At 49.7% G+C, this 22,653-nt stretch overlaps 1 protein-coding gene across 6 annotated transcripts in view; it reads left to right on the top strand.

The window, feature by feature from the left end:
* The window catches only part of Tcf25 (TCF25 ribosome quality control complex subunit), a 33,457-nt gene that overhangs the window by 4,286 nt on the left and 6,518 nt on the right, over nt 1-22,653 (top strand). For all 6 annotated transcript variants that reach the window (XM_021171046.3, XM_021171045.3, XM_085843524.1 and 3 more), the window contains exons 2-13: nt 3,588-3,749; nt 4,701-4,775; nt 5,505-5,623; nt 6,523-6,588; nt 10,943-11,025; nt 12,756-12,886; nt 13,850-13,949; nt 14,638-14,731; nt 15,956-16,048; nt 16,166-16,271; nt 20,260-20,419; nt 21,553-21,640. In XM_021171046.3, coding sequence (XP_021026705.1) covers nt 3,588-3,749; nt 4,701-4,775; nt 5,505-5,623; nt 6,523-6,588; nt 10,943-11,025; nt 12,756-12,886; nt 13,850-13,949; nt 14,638-14,731; nt 15,956-16,048; nt 16,166-16,271; nt 20,260-20,419; nt 21,553-21,640 — 1,277 coding nt within the window. The remainder of the gene's footprint in view (nt 1-3,587; nt 3,750-4,700; nt 4,776-5,504; nt 5,624-6,522; nt 6,589-10,942; nt 11,026-12,755; nt 12,887-13,849; nt 13,950-14,637; nt 14,732-15,955; nt 16,049-16,165; nt 16,272-20,259; nt 20,420-21,552; nt 21,641-22,653) is intronic.

Below are 22,653 nucleotides of genomic sequence, written 5' to 3'. Positions count from 1 at the left end.
CTCTGAGATTTATTCAGTTCTGAGTGTTTATTGTTTGCTCTGTCTTACTGCTGGACAGTAAGTAAGATACTCTTGTTCGTTTTGCAGGGATGGGGCTTGAACCCAGGCTCTTAGGCAGGCTCTGCAGTCTTTTTTTTTTAGATAGGGTTTCTCTGCATAGCCCTGGCTGTCCTGGAACTCACTTTGTAGACCAGGCTGGCCTCGAACTCAGAAATCCGCCTGCCTTTGCCTCCCGAGTGCTGGGACTAAAGGCATGCGCACCCATGCCCGGCTAGGCTCCACATTCCTGTTTGTTTGTTTGTATGACTTGGTCACCTAGGCATGGTGGTACACACAGAGGCAGGCAGACCTCTGTGAGTTGAGGCTAAGCCAGTCTACATAGTAAGTTCTAGGACAAGCCAGGGTTACATATAGACATGCTGTCTCCAAGAAAACCAAAATAAAAACATAATTTGTATACATATAGACTATGATATATATAATATATGCAGTATATAGAAATATATGCTTAACATAGATAAATATAAATATTAACTAAGTATATTATAAAGTAAGTAAATATAAAATATATAAGTAAATATATTTTTATATGTAATAAAATATATAATTTACATAAACATATAAGTAATATAAACATTAGTAGTAGAAACATAATTATTTATATTTATGTCAAATTTATATGTTTTTTATAAGTATATAAGTAATATAAATACATAGCTAATATATTATAAACAACATTGTATTGTAAAGTTATATAAATAGATAAGTAATATGTACTATAAATAATATAGTTATATAAATATATTACTAGCAATATAAATATATTGCTATTTATAGTTATATAAAATTATTACTTTTATATGGTGGCACACACCTTTAATCTCAGCACTTGGAAGGCAGAGGCAGGTGGATTTCTGAGTTTGAGGCCAGCCTGGTCTACAGAGTGAGTTCCAGGACAGCCAGGGCTACACAGAGAAACCCTGTCTCAGTAAACCAAAAATAAATAAATAAATAAATTGCTAATGCATATAATAAATATATTAGTAATATGTTTATATTACTTGTATATGCACATACATATACATTCAAAAGAAAATAGACAATAAATTGCAAAAAATTGACTTAGTTGGGTGTGGTGGCACATGGAGGCTAATATGGGAGGACTGATGTGAGTTCAAGGCCAGCCTTGATTATGTAGTGAGACTGTCTTTAATAAATAAATAAATAAATAAATAAATAAAAATTGGATGTGCTAGAGAGATGGATGGCTCAGCAGTTAAGAGCTCTGGCTGCTCTTTCAGAGGTCCTAAGTTCAATTCCCAGCACCCCGATGGCAGCTCACAACCATCTGTAATGGGATCTGAAGCCCTCTTCTGGTGTGTCTGAAAACACCGACGACAGTGCACTCACTTATTTAATAAATAAATCAATCTTTAACAACAAGAAAAAAAGCTGGAGCTGGGAGTGGTGACACTTGCCTTTAATCCCAGCAGAGCCAGAAGCAGATCTCTGAGTTCGAGGCCAGCCTGATCAGAGCTACACAGAGAAACCCTGTCTCAACAAAACCCAAACTAACCAAAGAGTTAAATAGCACTTTTGCACATCACAGTGATTTCATAATTTCAGAACAATGTATAAATCACTCCCTAACCTCATCCAAACCTACATAAGCAGGATTCCCCATAGCTGCCGAGTATGAGGGGAACTCACATGACTGCCCTCCTGACACTAGTTCCAACTGCAGGGCTTCTTAATTGGTGAGAAATACAAATTTCATTTCTGTTCTTATGGCTTATGGCCGGGAGCATGTACAGAGTGAAGCGCCAGAGCTGTGCCTGCGCCTCACTGTTGTGCACAGGTGACCCTTCTCACGCATTGACAGTATGCCTGGGCATTCCCAGCCTGAGTTTCCACGTTCAGGTTTCTGTTGTTGTTTGGCCCCAGGGGTTACAGGATGAGCTGTGTACATGGTATATTGGTGGGATTCACTAAAGGGGGCTTTACTGTACAGCTCCCATGGCTGACCTGAGTCTGCAGTGCTTCAGAAGGCTGAGTTACTGCCTTTGGATACCCACCTTAGATCACGTTGCTGCCATTGACTTGGCTTAGGGCCCCTGTAAGTCCTCTGATCAGTGTATGTCGATGACCTAATGGAGAAGACATTACTGTGGAAAATTACTAGAGGCTTAGACATTAACTGGGCAGAAGCCAGAGCAAAGGCCAGGCCTTTATTTGGATAGGACGAAACATATTTCGGATACGTATTGGATAGGACGAGACTATGAAGTGGAACTAAATATTTACTGCCAAAGCAGTGCGTTCAGTGGCATGAGGGTCGTGATGGGCAGGTTCTTTTTTTTTTTTTTAATAATCATTCCACCGGGCGTGGTGGTGCATACCTTTAATCCCAGCACTCGGGAGGCAGAGGCAGGAGGATTTCTGAGTTTGAGGCCAGCCTGGTCTACAGAGTGAGTTCCAGGACAGCCAGCGCTATACAGAGAAACCCTGTCTCGAAAAACCAAAAATAAAAACCAAAAAATAAATAATCATTATTTTTATGTGTATGTATATGCTTTGTCTGCATGTGTGTCTGTGTATCACATGTGTGCCTGGCACCCAGGACAGCTTGCAGGGTGCATTTGATCCCTTGGAACCGGAGCTATAGATGGTTATAAGCATCCATGTGGGCTCTGGGACTCAAACCCAGGTCTTCTGGAAGAGCAACCGGCGCTCTTAACTGCCGAGCTCCCTCCCATCCAGGGTCATTGGTTTTCATCCTCCACCCTGGTGAGGCCATCTCTAGCAAGGTTTGCACAATGAGTATTACTGTGAGGAAACACTGAGAGTTTTTCAGCAGTGAAAAAGAAAATGTGGCTGTTCCCAGGTGTTTGGTCCCGTCTGCCCTATAGACGTCTGTTATAGCACCTGATTCCTAGGTACATAATCACTCTTCACAGTGAAGAATTCTGCTGGCTTCTACCATCGCAGAAAGCAAATTCTCTTTACAGTGATGGAAGTCTTACAGTTAAAAATAGTTTATTGAATCTGGAGATGGCTCAGTAGTCAAGAGCATTAGCCGCTCTTCCAGAGAACCCAGGTTTAATTCCCAGCACCCACATGGCAACCTACAGCTGTCCAACTCCAGGGCTTATGACACCCTCCTCATGTCTCCGTGGGCACCAGACATACATGTGGTGCATATGCATGCATGTAGGCAGAATATACATAAGTAAGAGAAGAAGTTGAAGTCCTTGTATGGTACTCAATAAATGGGGTCACTATGGTTTGGGGATTCTGATTGTCATGCCTAACAATGATGCACATCTTCTGTGCACTGACTAAGCCAGAACTCATCACAGGCTCAGAGATGTGCTGGTGCTGTGTGGGTCAGGCCTTCTCTGTTCACAGTCCTCCCTGTTCCCAGTCCTTTCTATTCAGTCCTCTCCATTCGTAGCCCTCCCTATTGACAGTCCACTCTGTTCACAGTCCTCCCCGTTCACTGCCCTCTGTGGTTTCAGCTGGACGGAGTCTCCATGTGCGCTGCACTGGGACGCTCATTTGCTTTCATCTCCCCATCCTTTTTGCAGATAAACACGGAGGATCTTGAGGATGACCTTGTGGTAAATGGGGAGAGGTCTGACTGTACCCTGCCGGACTCTGTGTCATCAGGGAACAAAGGAAGGGCTAAACATGGAAACGCAGAGACCAAGCAAGATGGAGGTGCCACCAAAGCAGGGTCCTCGGAACAGGTATAGAGGATCAGTCACATGGTGATGGGTAACTGTGAGGCCTGCCAGAGAGAGAGAGAGAGAGCCCCGAGGTGCTGGCCATATCCACCCTGCACTACCAGTTTCTTGAATTCTTCCGAATTTGAGCTCATCAATTGTTTGGTTGCTCTGAGGAACCTGGGTGGGTTTCCTGTAGAAATCTGAAGGCGAGCAGTTGCATAAGTGTGTCCACCTGCTCTTGTGGGAGAGCCTGTGCCTGATGACCTGATGAGAACATGCAGCCTGGTGAAGCTCGAGTTCTCACGGGACTTGGCTACAGGAGGTGTTGTGGTGGAGCAGAGGCCTCATAGAGCCCCTGGCCCAGGGAGCCCCTTCTGCAGGGACAGTAGAGCACAGCAGGGAATGGTTGCCAAAATGAAGATGGGATGGCAGCGTCCAGGTGGCTGGGTGGTCAAGTGAGTCATCTACTATAGGTCATGGGAAGGCCCGAAGCACAAGGGGTAGGGATATGTGGAAGATTTGAGGATGGAGGAGGGATGGGGACTACCACAGAGTGGGTTGGGGATTGGGGTTGCTTACATTTTTATTTATTTGTATATTTTATTTATATATTATTTTGGGTTTTTGAGACAGGGTTTCTTTGTGTAGCCTTGGCTATCCTTGAATTTGGTCTGTAGACTCAGATCACTTGCCTCTGCCTCCTGAGTGCAGGGATTAAAGGCCTGCGCCCCCCACTGTCCAGCTTAAATTTTTTTTTTATTTGTTTTTTTTAAATTTAGGTCTCACTGTGCAACCTTCACTGCCCTGGAGATCTCTATATAGATCAGGCTGACCTCAAACTCATGGAGACCTGCCTCTGCCTGTCTCCTGAGTGCTGGGATTAAAGGCTGTGCCACCAGGCCTGGCTGCTGGGTAGTTCTTAATGTTTATGATTTTATTTCTTTCCATTGATTAAAATGTCTCTTCCATTAGTCTAATGCAAGTGGCAAACTCCGAAAGAAGAAAAAGAAGCAGAAAAATAAGAAAAGCTGCACAGGAGAATCCTCGGTATGTTGTCCAATGGTCTGGTTCCTCTGCCTGAGCCGCACTGGTACTGCTGGTACCTCAGGCTGGCCCTCGCAGGAAGTTTCTCATTGAGCACTTTGCTGGCTTCCCAAGGGTGTAGCTCAGAGTTGAGGAGAGCAAGGGGGAAGACCACGTGCACATCCTGCATCTGGTCAGTTCCTTGTGCTCCCTGGTGAGCAGACCCCATTCTTAGGCTCTGGGTTCTGGGGAGTGTGTTCCTTGCTCATCTGCCCTTGCCTCATCCTGAGGACTTAAAGTGGTAGTGAATGTAGAAGCCAGGCGCACCATTACCAGATGGTGCCGCCCTCTTGCTTCCTCATGCCCTGTGTCTTACTTTTAATTCTGGAAAACGTCATAGCTTTGTCACTGCCAGTGAGGAGTCATGACTCAGTTTACCCAAGGAAGTCAGCTCCTCCGGAAGACACAGTGGTGTTCTGGCCTGTGGTTTCCAGGGCCCTCTTTGTCTGGGTCTGGGATTCCAGCTCTTGTGGCTTTCTCTGGTGAAACACGTCTCCTTTGTTAGTGTCTGTGCAGCGTATGAAACCATCTTCTAGGAAGTAAGCCAATATAAGCATTCTATTTCACAGTAAATCATTCTGTCACTGGGAGTATCACATTGAAGGTCAAGTCAGAGCCAGGTGCGGTGGCACACGCCTAGAATCCGAGCAGTAGGAGTCAGTGCAGTGATTAACGGCCTGTTCTGGCTTTTAGGAGAATGGACTAGAAGACATCGATCGCATCTTAGAGCGGATTGAGGACAGCAGTGGGTTCAGCCACCCCGGCCCCCCTCCACTGAGCTCCAGGAAGCACGTCCTCTATGTGGAGCACAGGTATCGCGTCCTCCCTCACTCTGTGAGAGAAAAACAGTATTTAAGAAGAGGCAGCCTAGGTTGTTGTGGTGCACGCCTTTAATCCCAGCACTCGGAAGGCAGAGGCAGGCATATCTCTGTGAATTCAAGGCCAGCCTGGTCTACAGAGTGAGTTCCAGGACAGCCAGGGCTACACAGAGAAACCCTGTCTCGAAAAACAAACAAACAAAAAAAAGACAGAAGAAAGTTTACTGTCCTTTTAGTCAGGTCTCCTGGCAAACACCTGTAACCTCAGCCCCAGCACCTGCGAAGTAGACACAGGAGACTTTAGAGTTCAGGGCCAGCCTGAGCTATGGAAGATGAACTCCAGAAAGAAAGTGTACTGTATGTACACTGGAAAGTGGTGGAGTGTACACCTAGCATGTGGCAGACCCTGGATCCCATCTCCTGTACAGCTTCACATTCGTCCCTCAAAAAACAAAACAGTGTAGAGCTGGGCACGGGGTTTACACTTGTAATCCTGGCACTCAGTGGACCGAGGCACGAGTTCCAGGTCAGCCTGGGCTACAGACAAACAATTAAGCGTATTATTAAACATCTAAGAAGTGATGAGGAAGAAGCACTCCTCCATTTTCCAGAGGGCTTTCCCCCTTTATGTCTTGAACCCCTGAACTGTAGAGCAGCGTTTCATATTCGGGTGGGTCCCCAACTATTGCTCTTCCATATACTCAGGAGTGTATACTTCCTGCCACTGTTGTTGCGGGACCCCGATCCTCCTGCCTCAGCCTTCCAAGTCCTGAGAGTATAGGCGTGCACCACCACTACAGGCCAAGCTCCCTACTAGGCTCTTAGGTGACTTTAGAAAAGTTCCCAGCACTGTAAAAGGACATAACTTTTCTCTCTAAACCCTTGTCTCACAGACACCTGAATCCAGACACGGAACTGAAGAGGTATTTTGGTGCTCGAGCTGTCCTGGGCGAGCAAAGGTGAGGCCCCGCTCAGTCTGTGGTCTTCAGGTTCTGTCGCTCTTTCTCACACTCTAGATGGAAGGGTGTGTTGAGGGAAACTGAGGCAGAAAGACTGCCATGGGTTCTTCACAGGGGGAAAATATTTACATCCGTAGTGAACAAATAGAACTCTTAGCATGAGGTTTGTGGGATCACTGAGACTCCTGGAGCTGTCTCTGTCCTTGTCACCTTCCTCTCCAGGATATATATCGTATTTGCAGAGATGACAAAGATACCGTGGTTGCCGATTTAATAGTTCCTAGTGTCGGGCATTATGCCACAGGGATGGCAGTGCAGTGTGTCCCATGGTTCCCTAAAGGAAGAGAACACAATGGTCCACCTCTGGGAAAGTGGTTAGAGGTGTGCATTCTCTCTGTTTCTCCCTCAGAAGGCCCAGGGAGCCTTTGTTTGACTGTTTATAATAGGATCATCTCTGAGGCCCAGGTCTTGTCTCTCAAGTGCTATGATTATAGGCTTATGCTGTCATTGTCATTAATACTGATAAAATATATAAAAATATAGTGCTTCATGAGAGTGCACGCATAAAGTGGCTGCCTGTCTGAAAATGTACTGTGTACATGCAGTTACCTACAGAAGCCAGAGGGGGGGGGGGCACCAGGTTTCAGGAATAGTTAGATAGTGTTTGGAGTATTCATGTGAGTTGTGGAAACCAAGCCCAGGCCTTCTGGGAGGGCAGTGAGCGTTCTAAGCAGCTGAGCCCCTTTCCAGTCCTAGCATTGTCTTTTTCAGTTTTGTGGGGTTTTTTTCTTGATTGTTAACCAGAATCTTCTTGTTAGAAAATGGAGTCCGTGTAGCCATGTGACCTTTGACTCACCACACCCCGAGTTATTTTTGGTAATTGATTATAGCTTGCAGGGCACGTGCCAGTCTCTGCTTGATGTGGCTGTGAGAGAACTCGACTGGCACTGTAACATCCTGTCTTGGATTTCCGGTTTTCTGTGTTGTCATCCTGTGTGCTGTGACATGCCAGGGATAGTTGATTACCCCAGAAGCTGGCTTGTGAGCCAGCTCGGTGTCGTCCCTGCGCCCTGCACACATCCTGTGAGACAGACCTGCCTGCTGCCTGCTGCCCTCAGAGGAGTTGTGCAGCTTAGATCTTAGACTCACACTCCGCCAGGGTCAGGCCTTTCCTCTCCCCATGGCAAACGCAAGACGGTTTGGGTTTTGATGTTGTCGCAGCTCCTGATTCTTAGCTCAGGCCTTGAGGCCACTGCTTTTCCTTTGCTCCTCGCTGCTGTTTTCTTCGTGTTTCCTTTGGGGTTTTGTCTGGGCTTTTTTTTTTTTTTTTTTTTTAAGATTTATTTATTTATTATATGTAAGTACACTGTAGCTGTCTTCAGACACTCCAGAAGAGGGCGCCAGATCTCGTTGCAGATGGTTGTGAGCCACCATGTGGTTGCTGGGATTTGAACTCTGGACCTTCGGAAGAGCACTCTTACCCATTGAGCCATCTCACCAGCCCCTTGTCTGGGCTTTTTTGTTCTTTTGTATTTTTGAGATAAATTTCACAATGTTGTCCTATTTGGCCTGGAATACCAGACTATCCTGGAACTCAGAGTGACCCACCTGCCTCTGTTCCCCAGGTACAGTGTATGCCTCCGTGCCTGGCTTACCTATTTATTTCTTGTTTTATGTTTTTAATGTAAAATATTTCAGCTCTTCTGTCGTGTTTTGGGAACACTGATGAAAGCCTTTTCTGTTTCAGATGTCCCCTTTTGGGGCTGGGACTCTAGGCTCACTTGGTAGAGTGCTTGCCTAGCATGCTTGAAGTCCTAGGTTTATCCTCAATACCATATAACCCAGCTATGGTCACACACACTAGACTGCAGCACTTGGGAGGAGGGGGAGGCAGCAGGAGGACCAGGAGTTCAGAGCCATCCTCAGCTGCTGAGTGAATATGAAGCTAGCCTGGATTACATGAGCCCCTGTTTGTCTGTCAGTCAGTCTGTCAGGCAGGCAGGCAGTCCAGTCTTTCTCCTTCCTCACCCTTTATTGAGTCCAGTAACTCAGCCATAGGATGGGTCACATTTAGGGTAAGTCTTTCAGTTAGTGCATAGAGATATGTCTTAGTAATTCTAAATATTGTCAAATTGACGACGAGGGCTTACCCTCCTCCCCACTCCGCTCAGTCATGCTTTGTCTGTCTGCCATGCTATTATAGTTTATATGTCCTGTTTCTGTAAATTCGAGTTACTGGCATTACTAATTACGTTTATTTCATCCTATGTAGTGCTAGGATTAGACCCACAGATAACAAAGTCCGAGTACTCACTGAACATCCCTCAGTCCTGGTCTTGAACTACTGAACAGCTGCGGCTGTCACCACGACCATAGTTCCTTTGGTTGTTTTTCAAGACAGGGTTTCTCTGTGTAGCCCTGGCTGTCCTGGAACTCACTCTGTAGACCAGGCTGGCCTCGAACTCAGAAATCCACCTGCCTCTGCCTCTCAAGTGCTGGGATTAAAGGTGTGCGCCACCACGGCCGGCTTCTTTAAAACTTTAAGTTGGGCCAGAGAGGTCGCTCAGTGAGTATGGCTGCCTGCTGCCAGGTTCAGTCAGAATCCGAAAAGATGGAAGAAGAAACAAATTCCCCCAAGTTGTCTCCAACCTTCACACTGGAACCATGGCACGCATATGCCCACACATGTGTGCATGAGTGTGAGCACACATACTTATATCAAATGTAAAGCGCAGGCCCGAGAGCGGGCTCAGCAGTTCAGAGACCTTGTTCTTGCAGAACACCTGGTTCTGTTCCTGGCTCGCACCCTCCACAGCTCCACTTGCAGAGACCTCACACCCTCTTCTGACCTCCACAGGTACCAGGCAGGCTGTAGTACTCATACATACATGTTTACAAAGCATATACATAAAACAAATGTAAAAAAAGGAACCTTTTAAAAACACTGTCCTTGGCTAGCCGAGGTGGCTCACACCTGTAAGCACTGTACTTAGGAAGCTGAAGCCAGGGAATCTCAAGTTCAAGGCCAGCCTAGGCCACGTCAGCATTTTCCTTTCAGTCTCCACCCCTTCCCCTGCTGCTCTGAGGCAAAGCCTGGAGCCTCCCCTCCTCCTGGTCTGGTCAGTGCTCTTTTGGGGGACTCGACTTCCTGTTGAGTCCAGAGCTCCTCCCCAGGCCCCTCTGGACATGCCCGCTGCTCTGTGAGGCTGCGGCCTTACAGTGTTCCTCCAGATTTCCTCGCCACCTCAAGCTGCCCCTCGGGTGGGTGAAAGGTTCACTGCCACGTCCCGCCAGTGACCCCGCCTGTGAGTTAGCTGCCTGCCTCCTTGTTCCCCGTCAGATCTGACAGTTTCTCTAACACACTTCTTTTTTCTCTGCAGCTTTTTTATTTCGTTTTGAAGCTTTCCTATCTTGTTCCTGGAAGTACAACTTGTTACTCATTCATTTTTGCCATAGCTCAGATGATAAGGAAGCATAGAGAATACCACGTGTTCACAGGTCACTCATTCAGGTCACGTGGAAGAAGGGAAGCTCCTCCCCGCTTCATCACTGGTCACGGTCTGACCATACGTGGGAGGTTTGGCTCCTGTGATCCATACAAGATCTGTCTGAGGAGCCTTCCTCTTCCTGCAAACCTTAGGTGTTCTTCTGTTGGGCTAACACTCTTCCCGAGCTGTGCCGGTGCCCCCAGTATTCTTCTCCATTACCACGGCTTCCAATTCCCCCTTTGCTGTGTCAGTTTGTTAGTCACGCATTCCCCTTGTCCTCAGGTCCTCAGCACTAAGCCGGAACCAAGGTCATCTGATGCCCTGGGGAGCACGCCACAGCTCCCTCCTGTCAGCAGAGCAGCAGCATGGCCTGTCATCCTAAGTCAGGCTTTCATTTTTCTGGTTTCCTTATTGATGGTCCCACCATTTCATTCAAGGCGTGGTCTTACCGTATAGCCTCGGCTGTGTAGAGCGCTTTATGCAAACCAGGTCAGTCTGAGACTCAGAGATCCCCCTGCATCTGCCTCCTGAGGACCGGGACTAAAGCAGAGCCCTCAGGCCTGGGCCCCTCCCTCCGCCCGTTTATTGGACTGCTGGACTTATTTCTCTTTGACTTTGGTTCTGCTGAGGATGAACCGAGAACCTCCAGCCTGGATTTTCCTTGTTTCTCTGGTTATGTGGTGGTGACTACAGCTCTGCTGTCAGTGCTGTGTTCCGTCCGCACACTAGGCACCCGATTCATTTCTCTTCCTTGTATCTTCCCTGCCTGCAGTTTGACTTTCACAGTTCCCGTGGGCATTAGGTAGACCAGCATGGTCCCTAACCACCAAGGAAACTAAAACTGTACTGTTTTCTGTTTAACCCAGGCCTCGACAGAGGCAGCGTGTGTATCCCAAGTGTACATGGCTGACGACCCCTAAGAGCACCTGGCCCCGGTACAGCAAACCAGGTAAGTCCCTGCTGGATTAGGCAGTGGCTTGGGTCCAGAACTCATGCTCTCAGTTCTCCTGGGCAGTCAGTTTATTTTAACTTGTTATGGTTTTATATTTCACAGCCAGCTACCAAGTGTGTGTAATTTAAAGAAAGAGGGCAGCGGTATGGACAGAGGCAAGAGAGCATGCACTAAATAGCCTTGCTAGGTAATTGGCTCTATGGCATGGAAAAGGGTCCGGTATCTTGATTGACAGACAAAAGAGCCCCTCACAGGGCAGAGACAGGGAAGTGCATATTGGTGTGTGGCTATCCTGGTGATAGTGGTAAAGTTGGCCCGCCCCTCCCCAACAGTCCTGCCTCTTCTGTGCCTGTGAACCCCTGTGTAGGAGCCCTGGGCCTGTGCACTGGTGCCTGACAGTATCTTCTGTTGATGCCAGGCTTCTTGTCGTGCCAGCAAGAGCACCTGTGACCTTTGCGGGCAGGGCTATTGACCATGGGTTCATGCCAGACTCCAGCCTTAGGTAGAACCACGTTAGGGCGGGAACTTAAGAGTACTGGCCTGTTTGATGGAAAGTTACCAGGGAAAAAGTCCCTGTACACCCAGCCTTGTCTCTAAGGAACAGCGACCAAGAGTCCCTGGTCATAAGTCAGAACCACCTGCTGGACCCGGGGCCGTGCTCACCGGGGCCGTGCTCACTGGGGCCCTGCTCACGGGGCAGTGCTCACCGGGGCCGTGCTCACTGGGGCCGTGCTCACCGGGGCAGTGCTCACTGGGGCCCTGCTCACGGGGCAGTGCTCACCGGGGCCCTGCTCACGGGGCAGTGCTCACCGGGGCCGTGCTCACCGGGGCAGTGCTCACCGGGGCCGTGCTCACCGGGGCCGTGCTCACCGGGGCCCTGCTCACGGGGCAGTGCTCACCGGGGCCGTGCTCACTGGGGCAGTGCTCACCGGGGCAGTGCTCACCGGGGCCGTGCTCACCGGGGCAGTGCTCACCGGGGCAGTGCTCACCGGGGCAGTGCTCACCGGGGCCGTGCTCACCGGGGCAGTGCTCACGGGGCCGTGCTCACCGGGGCCGTGCTCACCGGGGCAGTGCTCACCGGGGCCCTGCTCACGGGGCAGTGCTCACCGGGGCCGTGCTCACCGGGGCCGTGCTCACCGGGGCCGTGCTCACCGGGGCAGTGCTCACCGGGGCCGTGCTCACCGGGGCCGTGCTCACCGGGGCCGTGCTCACCGGGGCAGTGCTCACTGGGGCCCTGCTCACGGGGCAGTGCTCACCGGGGCCCTGCTCACGGGGCAGTGCTCACGGGGCAGTGCTCACCAGGGCAGTGCTCACGGGGCAGTGCTCACTGGGGCCGTGCTCACCGGAGCCGTGCTCACCGGGGCAGTGCTCACTGGGGCAGTGCTCACTGGGGCAGCCACTTAGGGTGCTTGGCTCCTAGCCAGCCATAGCCACCTGCACATTTCCCTCTGTGTATACTGGGGGTGGATCTAAGAAGCAAAACAGACAAGACTCTAGGGCTTGGTGCAGCTCACACAGCTAGAGCAAGCCTAAGCTCTCTGCAAGAGCTCTGGGCAGATGTTAGCTTATGCCTGTCAGGAGTGTAGCCCCAGAACTGGCCAACCTGCCCCAGAGGCTTAAGTTGAGTTGTGTTCGTGTGACATACTTGTGCCAAGAGCATCAGGAGGGTTGTAAGTGCCTAGAGCGAGGTGCCACGGCCCGCCCTCTCTGAGCAACGTTCCTTGCAGGTCTCTCAATGCGGCTGCTGGAGTCCAAGAAAGGCCTCTCTTTCTTTGCATTTGACCATAATGAAGAATACCAACAAGCACAGCACAAGTTCCTGGTGGCTGTGGAGTCCATGGAGCCAAATAACATTGTGGTGTGTGACCCTGCGTCTCCTGACAGATGGTGGGGGGCAAGGGCGGGGTGTCCAAGCGCTGTGCTGCGCCTGGGCTGGGTTCCTCTGGGATGTGGGGAGTTATGTCTGAGGGACGACTGCTTCCCCCTAGTGTGGAAGACAGACGCCTGTGTGCAGAGCAGTCAGCTCATGTGTTCAGAGGAAGTGTGCTTGGGACTAATGGTATATATAGCCTGTCCTCAGAGGAAAGCCACACTCTGCTCTCAGGTCCCTTCTGGGAACTGTGTGCAGGGCATTGTGGGATCTTTTCCCGCTGTATTTACCTGTAGCTTCGGTGATGCTGCACGGGGACTGCTTGATCCCCTTCTCCCAGGCAGCCTGTCCCTTCTGTGATGCAGCAGCCTGTGTTCTGTCTGCTCCAAGCTTGGGCCACACTTGAGTTTGCAATCACTGGGGACAGCGAGAAGGTCATCCTCTATGCCTTTGTGTACCTGACCTCTAAATGCTGTCATATTTCTTTGGAGAGAAGAGAAATTCTGGTTTCCATTGCTTTTTGATTGGGGCATAGAGAGCTAACTAGGACCGTTTCTGAGTTCTCACCTTGAACTAGATCAGTGGTTCGCCTGAGCCACACCACCACATACTCTTGAGTTAAAACTGAACTATGAGTTAGGCATGGTGGTGCATGCCTTTAATCCCAGCCCTTGAGAGGCAGGGGCATGTGGATCACTGAGTTAGAGGGCAGCATGGCCTACATAGTGAATTCCAGGCTAGCCAGGGATACATAGTGAAGCCCATATCTCAAAAATACATACATACATACATACAACAATTAAAAACAAAAAACAAAATATGACTTCCATTGTGATTGTTTGTCCCAGCATGAGGCATGGCCTTATGCCTTTTGGGGAGCATGTCTCACGGGGTTTCTCTATGGCTGCGTGCCACCTGCAGCCTCTCTAGGGCTGTCTTCCATTCCAACAGGTTCTGCTTCAGACAAGCCCCTATCATGTGGACTCCCTGCTGCAGCTCAGTGATGCCTGCCGCTTTCAGGAGGATCAAGAGATGGCTCGAGACCTTATAGGTGAGCCAGCCCCCTGCACCTGCTGCCGAGCAGCTCCGACTCACGTGCGATGTTCCATGAAGTGACTAAGGATGTTTCATAGAGAAAGAGTCCATATGCCGTAGGATTCGCTCGTGTAAAATGTACCGCTCATTGTAGTTAGTATATGCAGCCATTCAGCCATCACCACCGTCTGTGTCAATTAGTTTCAAAGCAGGCCCTACCGTGCTCTGCGGTTGTGCGTGAAGGGTGGAGTCCATGCGGCGAGCAGCCCTAGCTTGGCATCCTTCATTTGCCACCTTTGTGGTCCGGGCTGGAGCATGTATCACACTTCTACCTGTTTGTTGCTATATAACTCTGTCTGTGTGTAGACCAAATCTTATGCATCTGTCATCAGCTGATGGACGTTTAGGTTGTTTCTCCGGCAGTTGGGAATGCGCCTGTGCAGGTTTTGTGACGATGCATGTTGGTGAACAAGTGGGTATGTGGTGTTAGCAGATCACAACACCAGTTGTATCTCCTGGTATAGGAAGCTCTCCCTCTGCAGCTTACAGATGTATGTTGTGCTAAGCTAGAGTCATTCAGGAATGCCTGGGAAGTCTGTGTGCCGTCCCTCATCAGGGTCCCAGTTACATGACCTTCCTTCCTTCCAGAACTTTCCTTGTTGTGAATTTTTATAATCATTGTGTCTGGTGTTTGTGGCCCACAGAGAGAGCCCTGTACAGCATGGAGTGTGCATTCCACCCCTTGTTCAGTCTCACCAGTGGGACTTGCAGGCTGGATTATCGAAGACCTGAGAACAGGTGAGTCTGGTCCACCCTAGAGTGAGTGACGGGTACCCTCAAGTCACATGAGTGACTGTTTTGATACAAGATTGTCCTGTCCCTGGGGGTGGAGCAGGGCCCTGAAGGTCCAGGGTGCCTTTTAAGCTTTGATGTGTTTCCAGCTGAACTGCAGAGGGCTGGCTCAAAGAACCAGCCATCAGACTGGCCCCAAATTAAACCTGTTCAAGTTACAAGTGAGCATAACAAGCCACGGAGCAGTGAGACCTGGAGTCATGCTTCTCATGGCTTTGGAGGGAAACCCCCATCCCAGGGAGGTTGAAGTTCTGCAGCGCACTTTGTGGCTGTGTCTCCTGGTTCTGAAATCTGAGATGAGCTCAGGTTTAGCTTGACTTCAGAGATCACACAGGGAGCACTCCCTTCTGGCCTTCTCTGAGCCCGACCACCCTCTGGTTTTAGCTCATGTGTGCCTTTCCTTCCTTCCTCTGCTTCTCTGTGTATCCCTGGGCTGCCACAGCAGGCCATCCCCCACCTCAGTCTCAGCCACTGTCCACTGCTGCACTGAGTGTTGGGTTTGGATCTCCCTCTCTGGGCTCCTGAGTACTTACTGCTTGTGACTCTTTTAGTTAAACTCTTAGTTCTTTGAAACGGGTTCTGAGTTAAGTCACCAAGATAACTAAAGCCACCCAGCTTTATGCATCCACGTGTAGTGCTATGACAACTGTTAAAGTTTGAGCATGAGTTAAGATTATAATTATACAGGTTTAATTGCCTGCCTTTTAAATGGCAATCAGTAAACAACTAGCAAGAAGACAGATTTATTTGCAAGCACAATGGCACTGGCACAGTCTCAGCCCTGAGAGGTCAGCCTTGGTGACATAGGAAGTTTGGTGCCAGCCTGGGCTATGTAAGATCGCCTCTTAAGAAACCAGGAAAGAAAAAAGAAAAAAAAAAGTCAGGAGTTTCACATACACCTGGTTAGAGCCAAGCGTGTGGCACCTATGTAGAGACTTGGCGTTCAGCGTTCAGAAGTAGCTCTCTTGAGCCAAGGAGTTCAAGGTCAGACTTGGCAGCATAGTCAAAACCCATCTAACACCAGAAAAACTTCATTCATGTGTAAGTGAGTTTATAACTAAACAAAGAGGACATATTTCCTGGCCACTTAGGAAGTTGGGGGTGGGGACGGGACACATTGCTGGGTTGCTTTCCTGTCACTCTAACGCACGGGAACTGTCTCTGACCCAGGAGCTTCTACCTGACCCTCTACAAGCAGATGAGTTTCTTGGAGAAACGTGGATGCCCACGTACTGCGCTGGAGTACTGCAAGCTCATCCTGAGGTAAGTATTCACTTGGACTGTGTGGCCGCCTGTGCTCACCACAGACCCGTGGGGACTCCAGCCGTGACAGCATTTCCTCTGTCTCCCTTGTTCTCCACTCCCTGCTGCCTCCGGAAGCCTTGAGCCAGATGAGGACCCCCTGTGCATGTTGCTGCTTATTGACCACCTGGCCTTACGGGCCCGGAACTATGAATACCTGATCCGCCTCTTCCAGGAATGGGAGGTACGTGTAAGCCGTGGACACTCGGGCCTTGAAGCGGCAGCTGTGGCTCCTTTACCTTTCTGGTCCACACTGTGTATGTTTGGGAGACAGCCTTAGAACAAGATGCTGGGAGCCTGACTCAGAGTGCAGGTCGATCAGGCAGATCGGGTAGACCGGGTAGACCGGGTAGATCGGGGCCTCCTGCTTTTTTGGCTCCCTTGTTATTACTTTTGCTGAAGATCCAGTCTTCCTAGAGGGCGTTCCAGCAGCCCTGTGGGAACCGCTGTCCACAGACCTGAACTGAAAACGTGTGCGAAACAGTGGTGCTAGTGGTGATGAAAGGTTGGGGACACCCAGGATTCCCTGTGGTCACACAGGAAGCAGTCATGGGCAACCTCTGTGTACAGACTCACATTCTACAGAAGTCCTGGACAGACAGACATACAACCATAACCAGTCCCTTGTGCCTTGCCAGATTTGCCTGGAAATAAACTGGAGGGTGAGCTGGACCGCACTGCCACCTGGCCCAGCTGCTGTGAATGCTCTCAGCACACACTGGGTGCCAGACGGTGCCAGGAAATAACATAGACTTCCCAGCCCGTGACTGTGGACGTGTTGCAGTGACAGTTTGAGTCTATTGGGTTAGCTACCATGCTTTAAGATCAGCCTGGCCATTCTCCATAATGCAGCTACCAGACAGTTTAAAGGAAGACAGGATCCCATCCAGGCCACGTTTGGTTCTTGGAAAGAAGGGATGCATGGGTTCTGTGCTGCTTGCTTCCAGCAGGGGCCAGTAAGGGAGTTTTCACAGTTGTCTTAGTCAGGGTTTCTATTCCTGCACAAACATCATGACCAAGAAGCAAGTTGGGGAGGAAAGGGTTTATTCGGCTTACACTTCCATACTGCTGTTCATCACCAAAGGAAGTCAGGACTGGAACTCAGACAGTTCAGGGAGCAGGAGCTGATACAGAGGCCATGGAGGGATGTTCTTTACTGGCTTGCCTCCCCTGGCTTGCTCAGCCTGCTCTCTTATAGAACCAAGACTACCAGCCCAGAGATGGTCCCACCCACAAGGGGCCTTTCCCCCTTGATCACTAATTGAGAAAATGCCTTACAGTTGGATCTCATGGAGGCATTTCCTCAACTGAAGCTCCTTTCTCTGTGATAACTCCAGCTGTGTCAAGTTGACACAAAAATAGCCAGTACAATTGACCCCTTGTCAACTTGACACACAAACACATCACTAGTAAGCCTCAACCCTTACATTCTTATTCATCCCCAAGATCTAAATAACTTTAAAAGTCCCACAGTCTTTACATATTCTTAAAATTTCAATCTCTTTAAAATATCCATCTCTTTTAAAATCCAAAGTCTTTTTACAATTAAAAGTCTCTTAACTGTGGGCTCCACTAAAACAGTTTCTTCCTTCAAGAGGGAAAATATCAGGGCACAGTCACAATCAAAGCAAAAAATCAATCTCCAACCGTCCAACGTCTGGGATCCAACTCACGATCTTCTGGGCTCCTCCAAGGGCTTGGGTCACTTCTCCAGCCATGCCCTTTGTAGCACACACGTCGTCCTCTGGGCTCCAGATGCCTGTACTCCACTGCTGCTGCTGCTCTTGGTGGTCATCTCATGGTACTGGCATCTCCAAAACACTGCGTGACCCCTTCAGTCCTGGGCCATCAATTGCAACTGAGGCTGCACCTTCACCAATGGCCTTCCATGGCCTCTCACAGTGCCGAGCCTGAGGTGCTGTGTGACCCCTTCATGCCTTCAAAACCAGTACCACCTGGGTGACCCTTACACATTACCAAGTTCCACTGCAGAAGGAGTACAACCTTGCCTATCTCTGGAACACAGCCTCTTTGTGCTTTCAGAAAACACTTCCCAGAAGATGTCACCTCAACGATGCTGGTCTCTTCTTAATCACCGCTAATTTCTTAGCTCCAGCTAACCAGCATCAATAGTCCCAGTAATGCAAAGTTTTTGCTTTGGTAGTTCTGGTATCTTGTTAATCACAGCTGATTCTTCAGCCCCAGCTAACCAGAACTACAAAATATTCATAATCAAAACAGCAATGGCCCTGAAAAGAGTCTTTAATTTTCCCTCTGAAATTTCACAAACCAGACCTCCATCTTCTGCACTGTTCTCAACATTATCTTCCAAGCTCCTACACAACATCTGACAGAGCTCTTAACAACGAATGGATCTTCAAGCCCAAAGTTCCAAAGTCCTTCCACAGTCCTCCCCAAAACATGGTCAGGTTGTCACAGAAATACCCCACTCTGCTGGTACCAATTTGTCTTAGTCAGGGTTTCTATTCCTGCACAAACATCATGACCAAGAAGCAAGTTGGGGAGGAAAGGGTTTATTCGGCTTACACTTCCATGCTGCTGTTCATCACCAAAGGAAGTCAGGACTGGAACTCAGACAGGTCAGGGAGCAGGAGCTGATACAGAGGCCATGGAGGGATGTTCTTTACTGGCTTGCCTCCTCTGGCTTGCTCAGCCTGCTCTCTTATAGAACCAAGACTACCAGCCCAGGGATGGTCCCACCCACAAGGGGCCTTTCCCCCTTGATCACTAATTGAGAAAATGCCTTACAGTTGGATCTCATGGAGGCATTTCCTCAACTGAAGCTCCTTTCTCTGTGATAACTCCAGCTGTGTCAAGTTGACACAAAAATAGCCAGTACAACAGTACATATTTTACATTGACTAGAAAGAGATGAAACATCTTAGGTTACACCCTGCTTAGTATCGTTGGCCAGGAGGAGATTTGCTTCTTGGGATCTAGTTTACCCCTGGCGCTCACAAAGAGGACAATTCTAGGACATCTGTCTCTAGGAGACGTCGTGTGGGGCTGCAGGGGAGCAGTCATGGCTTCTGTAGCTGTACGACTCTGATGATAAAGGTTCCCGGGACAGAAGGACGAGGACAGTGTCTCAGTCACTCAGGTGCTCACTGTACAAAGTGAGGGTGTGAGTGTGGGTATCCAGAACCCACATAAAAGGCAGGGCACAGTACTGTGGGATGTCACCGAGTTACTGCAGGCACGGGGCAGGGGCATGGCTAGCAGTGCAGACAAGTGGATGAGCTGCAGGTGTGCTGAGAGGCCTTGTCTCAGAACATGAAGGGAAGGAGCTGGATGGGCACAGAGAGGGCTGGATGGGCAGAAGCACTAAGCTCGATGCCCTGGTTTGACCCACATATGGAAGGAAGGAACTGACTTCTGCCATTTACCCTCTGGCCTCTGCCCACGTGCCATGCTGTGCATGGGTGCACACACATGTGCCATGCTGTGCATGGGTGCATACACATACCAAATACATAAATAGAATTTAAAGGTCAGAATAATGAAATATAATTGCAGAAAGACACCAGTATTGACCTTCAGTCTCTGCACTCATGTACACATGTGTGCACCATGCATGCACGCACAATAGAGATGATATATACAGGTCACTTCTCTCTCAAAACACAGGAAGAAAGGAGGGCACTGGGAAAGGCTTGTGTTAGGTGGAGTCAGATCCTTCTCTGCTGAATTGGCTTTGTGAGCTTTGGGCTAGCTTCCCTGCTTCCAGGACTGAGGTGCCTGACCTTAGAGGCTCTGAGCCCACCTGCTGCTGTAGCATCAGTCATCTCACTGGGCTGATCCCTGCCCTTCTGTGTCCCTTTGTCTGTTCTGCATGTAGAAAATGGGTTTTTCAGGCCTGGTGGTAGTGGCACACGCCTTTAATCCCAGCACTTGGGAAGTAGAGACAGGCTGATTTCTGAGTTTTGAGGCCAGCCTGGTCTACAAAGTGAATTCCAGGACAGCCAGGGCCACACAGAAACCCTGTCTTGAAAAAAAGAAAAAAAAGAAAAAGAATATGGGTTTTCTTATCTTAAGGTCAGAGGCCCAAGAGGAAGCAGCTGTGGCATCCTAGCGTACACTGCACATCTGTAAAGTATGTGCTTTGTCCTCACAAGCTTGAGGCTCAGATGTCGTTTCTTCGTCTCTTACAGGCTCATCGAAACCTGTCCCAGCTCCCAAATTTTGCCTTCTCAGTTCCACTGGCCTATTTCCTTCTGAGTCAGCAAACAGACTTACCTGAGCATGAGCTCAGCTCTGCCAGGCAACAGGCTTCCCTCCTGATACAGCAGGCACTCACCATGTTCCCTGGAGGTGAGTGCTGCCACCTCTTGTGGGGATGGAACTTGTCTTCCTGGGGATTGAGTCTAGATCACAGCCCTCTCCATGCTGGATTCAGAGATTGCATTCTCTTTAAAGACTCTGTTAGAAAGTTCCAGAATTAGGGGCTGGTGAGATGGCTCAGTGGGTAAGAGCACCCGACTGCTCTTCCAAAGGTCCAGAGTTCAAATCCCAGCAACCACATGGTGGCTCACAACCATCCGTAATGAGACCTGACTCCCTCTTCTGGAGTGTCTGAAGATAGCTACAGTGTACTTACATATAATAAATAAATCTTTAAAAAAAAAAAAAAAAAAAAGAAAGTTCCAGAATTAATGCCACATTGTAGATTCTGAGTTCCCCGAGTCTTTGCCAGAACTCTTGCCTACCAACCAGACCTGGCAGCCCCAGGCAGAAATCCTATTTGCTGACCCAGTGAGGGCCAGTTCTGTCACTTAGAAGCTGCCTCTGCCATCTGGCCTGAGGTCGCTTGCAGGGCTTTTTCTGTTGGGCACCAGCTAACTGGGCATCGACTGGTAGCCTGTGCTCTGTGCTGCGGAGTAAGCACGTCTTCCTCACAGTCCGCTGCAGCACGAGCATGTCCCCAGGAAGTCACTGGGACGGCTGGGTCGTGTTCTGGTAGACTGCCAGCATGAGAGCAGCTCGGAGACGTTAGCACTTAGGTGAACAGCACTACAGGCAAAGAGAGCCAGGTTCGCTCAGTTGGTCATCTGTCGGATGCTGGTCCCTGCAGAGTTAGCTCTTACAGGGTACATTACAGTCAACCCCAGTCTCTAGTCTGCCTTCAAGTCTAGCCTTCATATGATTAAAACATGCAGCCTTCTATGCTTGAAGGTGATAGACAAGAAGTACTCCTTGGATACAGGTGAGATGGCGTGCATCCACTTCCCTAGAGTTTAGAGCTATGTTGGCGGCTAGTGTGAGAGACCCAGCCTACGTACCAATTTTCTGATGGTAGTCAGAAATGACTCCTTGGTTGCCCAGCTTCCTTGACCTTCACAGCACCCTGTGGTATATGTGACAGCTACCTTCCAGTGTCTCTTGTCTTTTGCTGTGAGGCTGGGACAAGGACTGCACAATCCATGGAACCTTTGCTTTCCTTGCAGTTCTTATGCCATTGCTGGAGTATTGCAGTGTGCGACCTGATGCCACAGTCTCAAACCACCGCTTCTTTGGGCCGGATGCTGAGATCAGGTACAGAGCCCTGCAGATGTGAGACTGTAGGTCCTGCTCCCTAGAGCCCTGCAGATGTGAGACTGTAGGTCCTGCTCCCTAGAGCCCTGCAGATGTGAGACTGTAGGTCCTGCTCCCTAGAGCCCTGCAGATGCAGATGTGAGACTGTAGGTCCTGCTCCCTAGAGTCCTGCAGATGTGAGACTGTAGGTCCTGCTCCCTAGAGCCCTGCGGATGTGAGACTGTAGGTCCTGCTCCCTAGAGCCCTGCAGATGTGAGACTGTAGGTCCTGCTCCCTAGAGCCCTGCAGATGTGAGACTGTAGGTCCTGCTCCCTAAAAGAGGAGCGGATCCTGTCCTGGGGGCTGCTCCCTAGAGCCCTGCAGATGTGAGACTGTAGGTCCTGCTCCCTAGAGCCCTGCAGATGTGAGACTGTAGGTCCTGCTCCCTAAAAGAGGAGCGGATCCTGTCCTGGGGGCTGCCTGCCCATCTAGAGTAGTGGAGGCTGGCCCTGGAGCCACACCCATGTGCAGGGTGTTTCACTGTATGGGCAGGTGAGCAGCTGCCAGTCTCAAGCATGAGGCCCACTGGATGTTTCCTTAGAAGAGTTGTGGGCAGGGCGGGAAGCCAGGAGCCATAACCCGTGCGAAGAGAAGGAAGGTGGCGGGGCTCGTGACCGTTAGTATCATGAACTTTTCCAAGATTTCTAGACTGTCACATTTCTCAGAAACAAGAAAAAACACACAGAAAAAGCTGTGTCATGTGGTGGCTGCCATCCCTCTGCAGGTGCCCAGTCAGCAGCTGTAGGCCGGCCCTTGGTGCTGCTCCACACAGAAACAGAAACAGTCAGCTGAGTCCTTCCTTTCTCACATTCCTGTCCACTAAGTCCTCAAGCAACTCCAGCCGGGGGGGGGGGGGGGGGGATGTGCCAACCCCTGAGAAGGCAGAACGTCCTGCTCAGCAGCTGAGGGCTCGCCGCCTTTACTCCAAGGCACTAGGCTTCTCCTGGACATCCTTTGTCTCCCATGGAGCTCTG

Source organism: Mus caroli, unplaced genomic scaffold, assembly GCF_978045245.1.
Source record: "Mus caroli unplaced genomic scaffold, Mus_caroli_1 scaffold_10, whole genome shotgun sequence".
Taxonomy (NCBI): Eukaryota; Metazoa; Chordata; class Mammalia; order Rodentia; family Muridae; genus Mus; species Mus caroli.
This window is presented reverse-complemented; position numbering and strand designations above follow the sequence as displayed.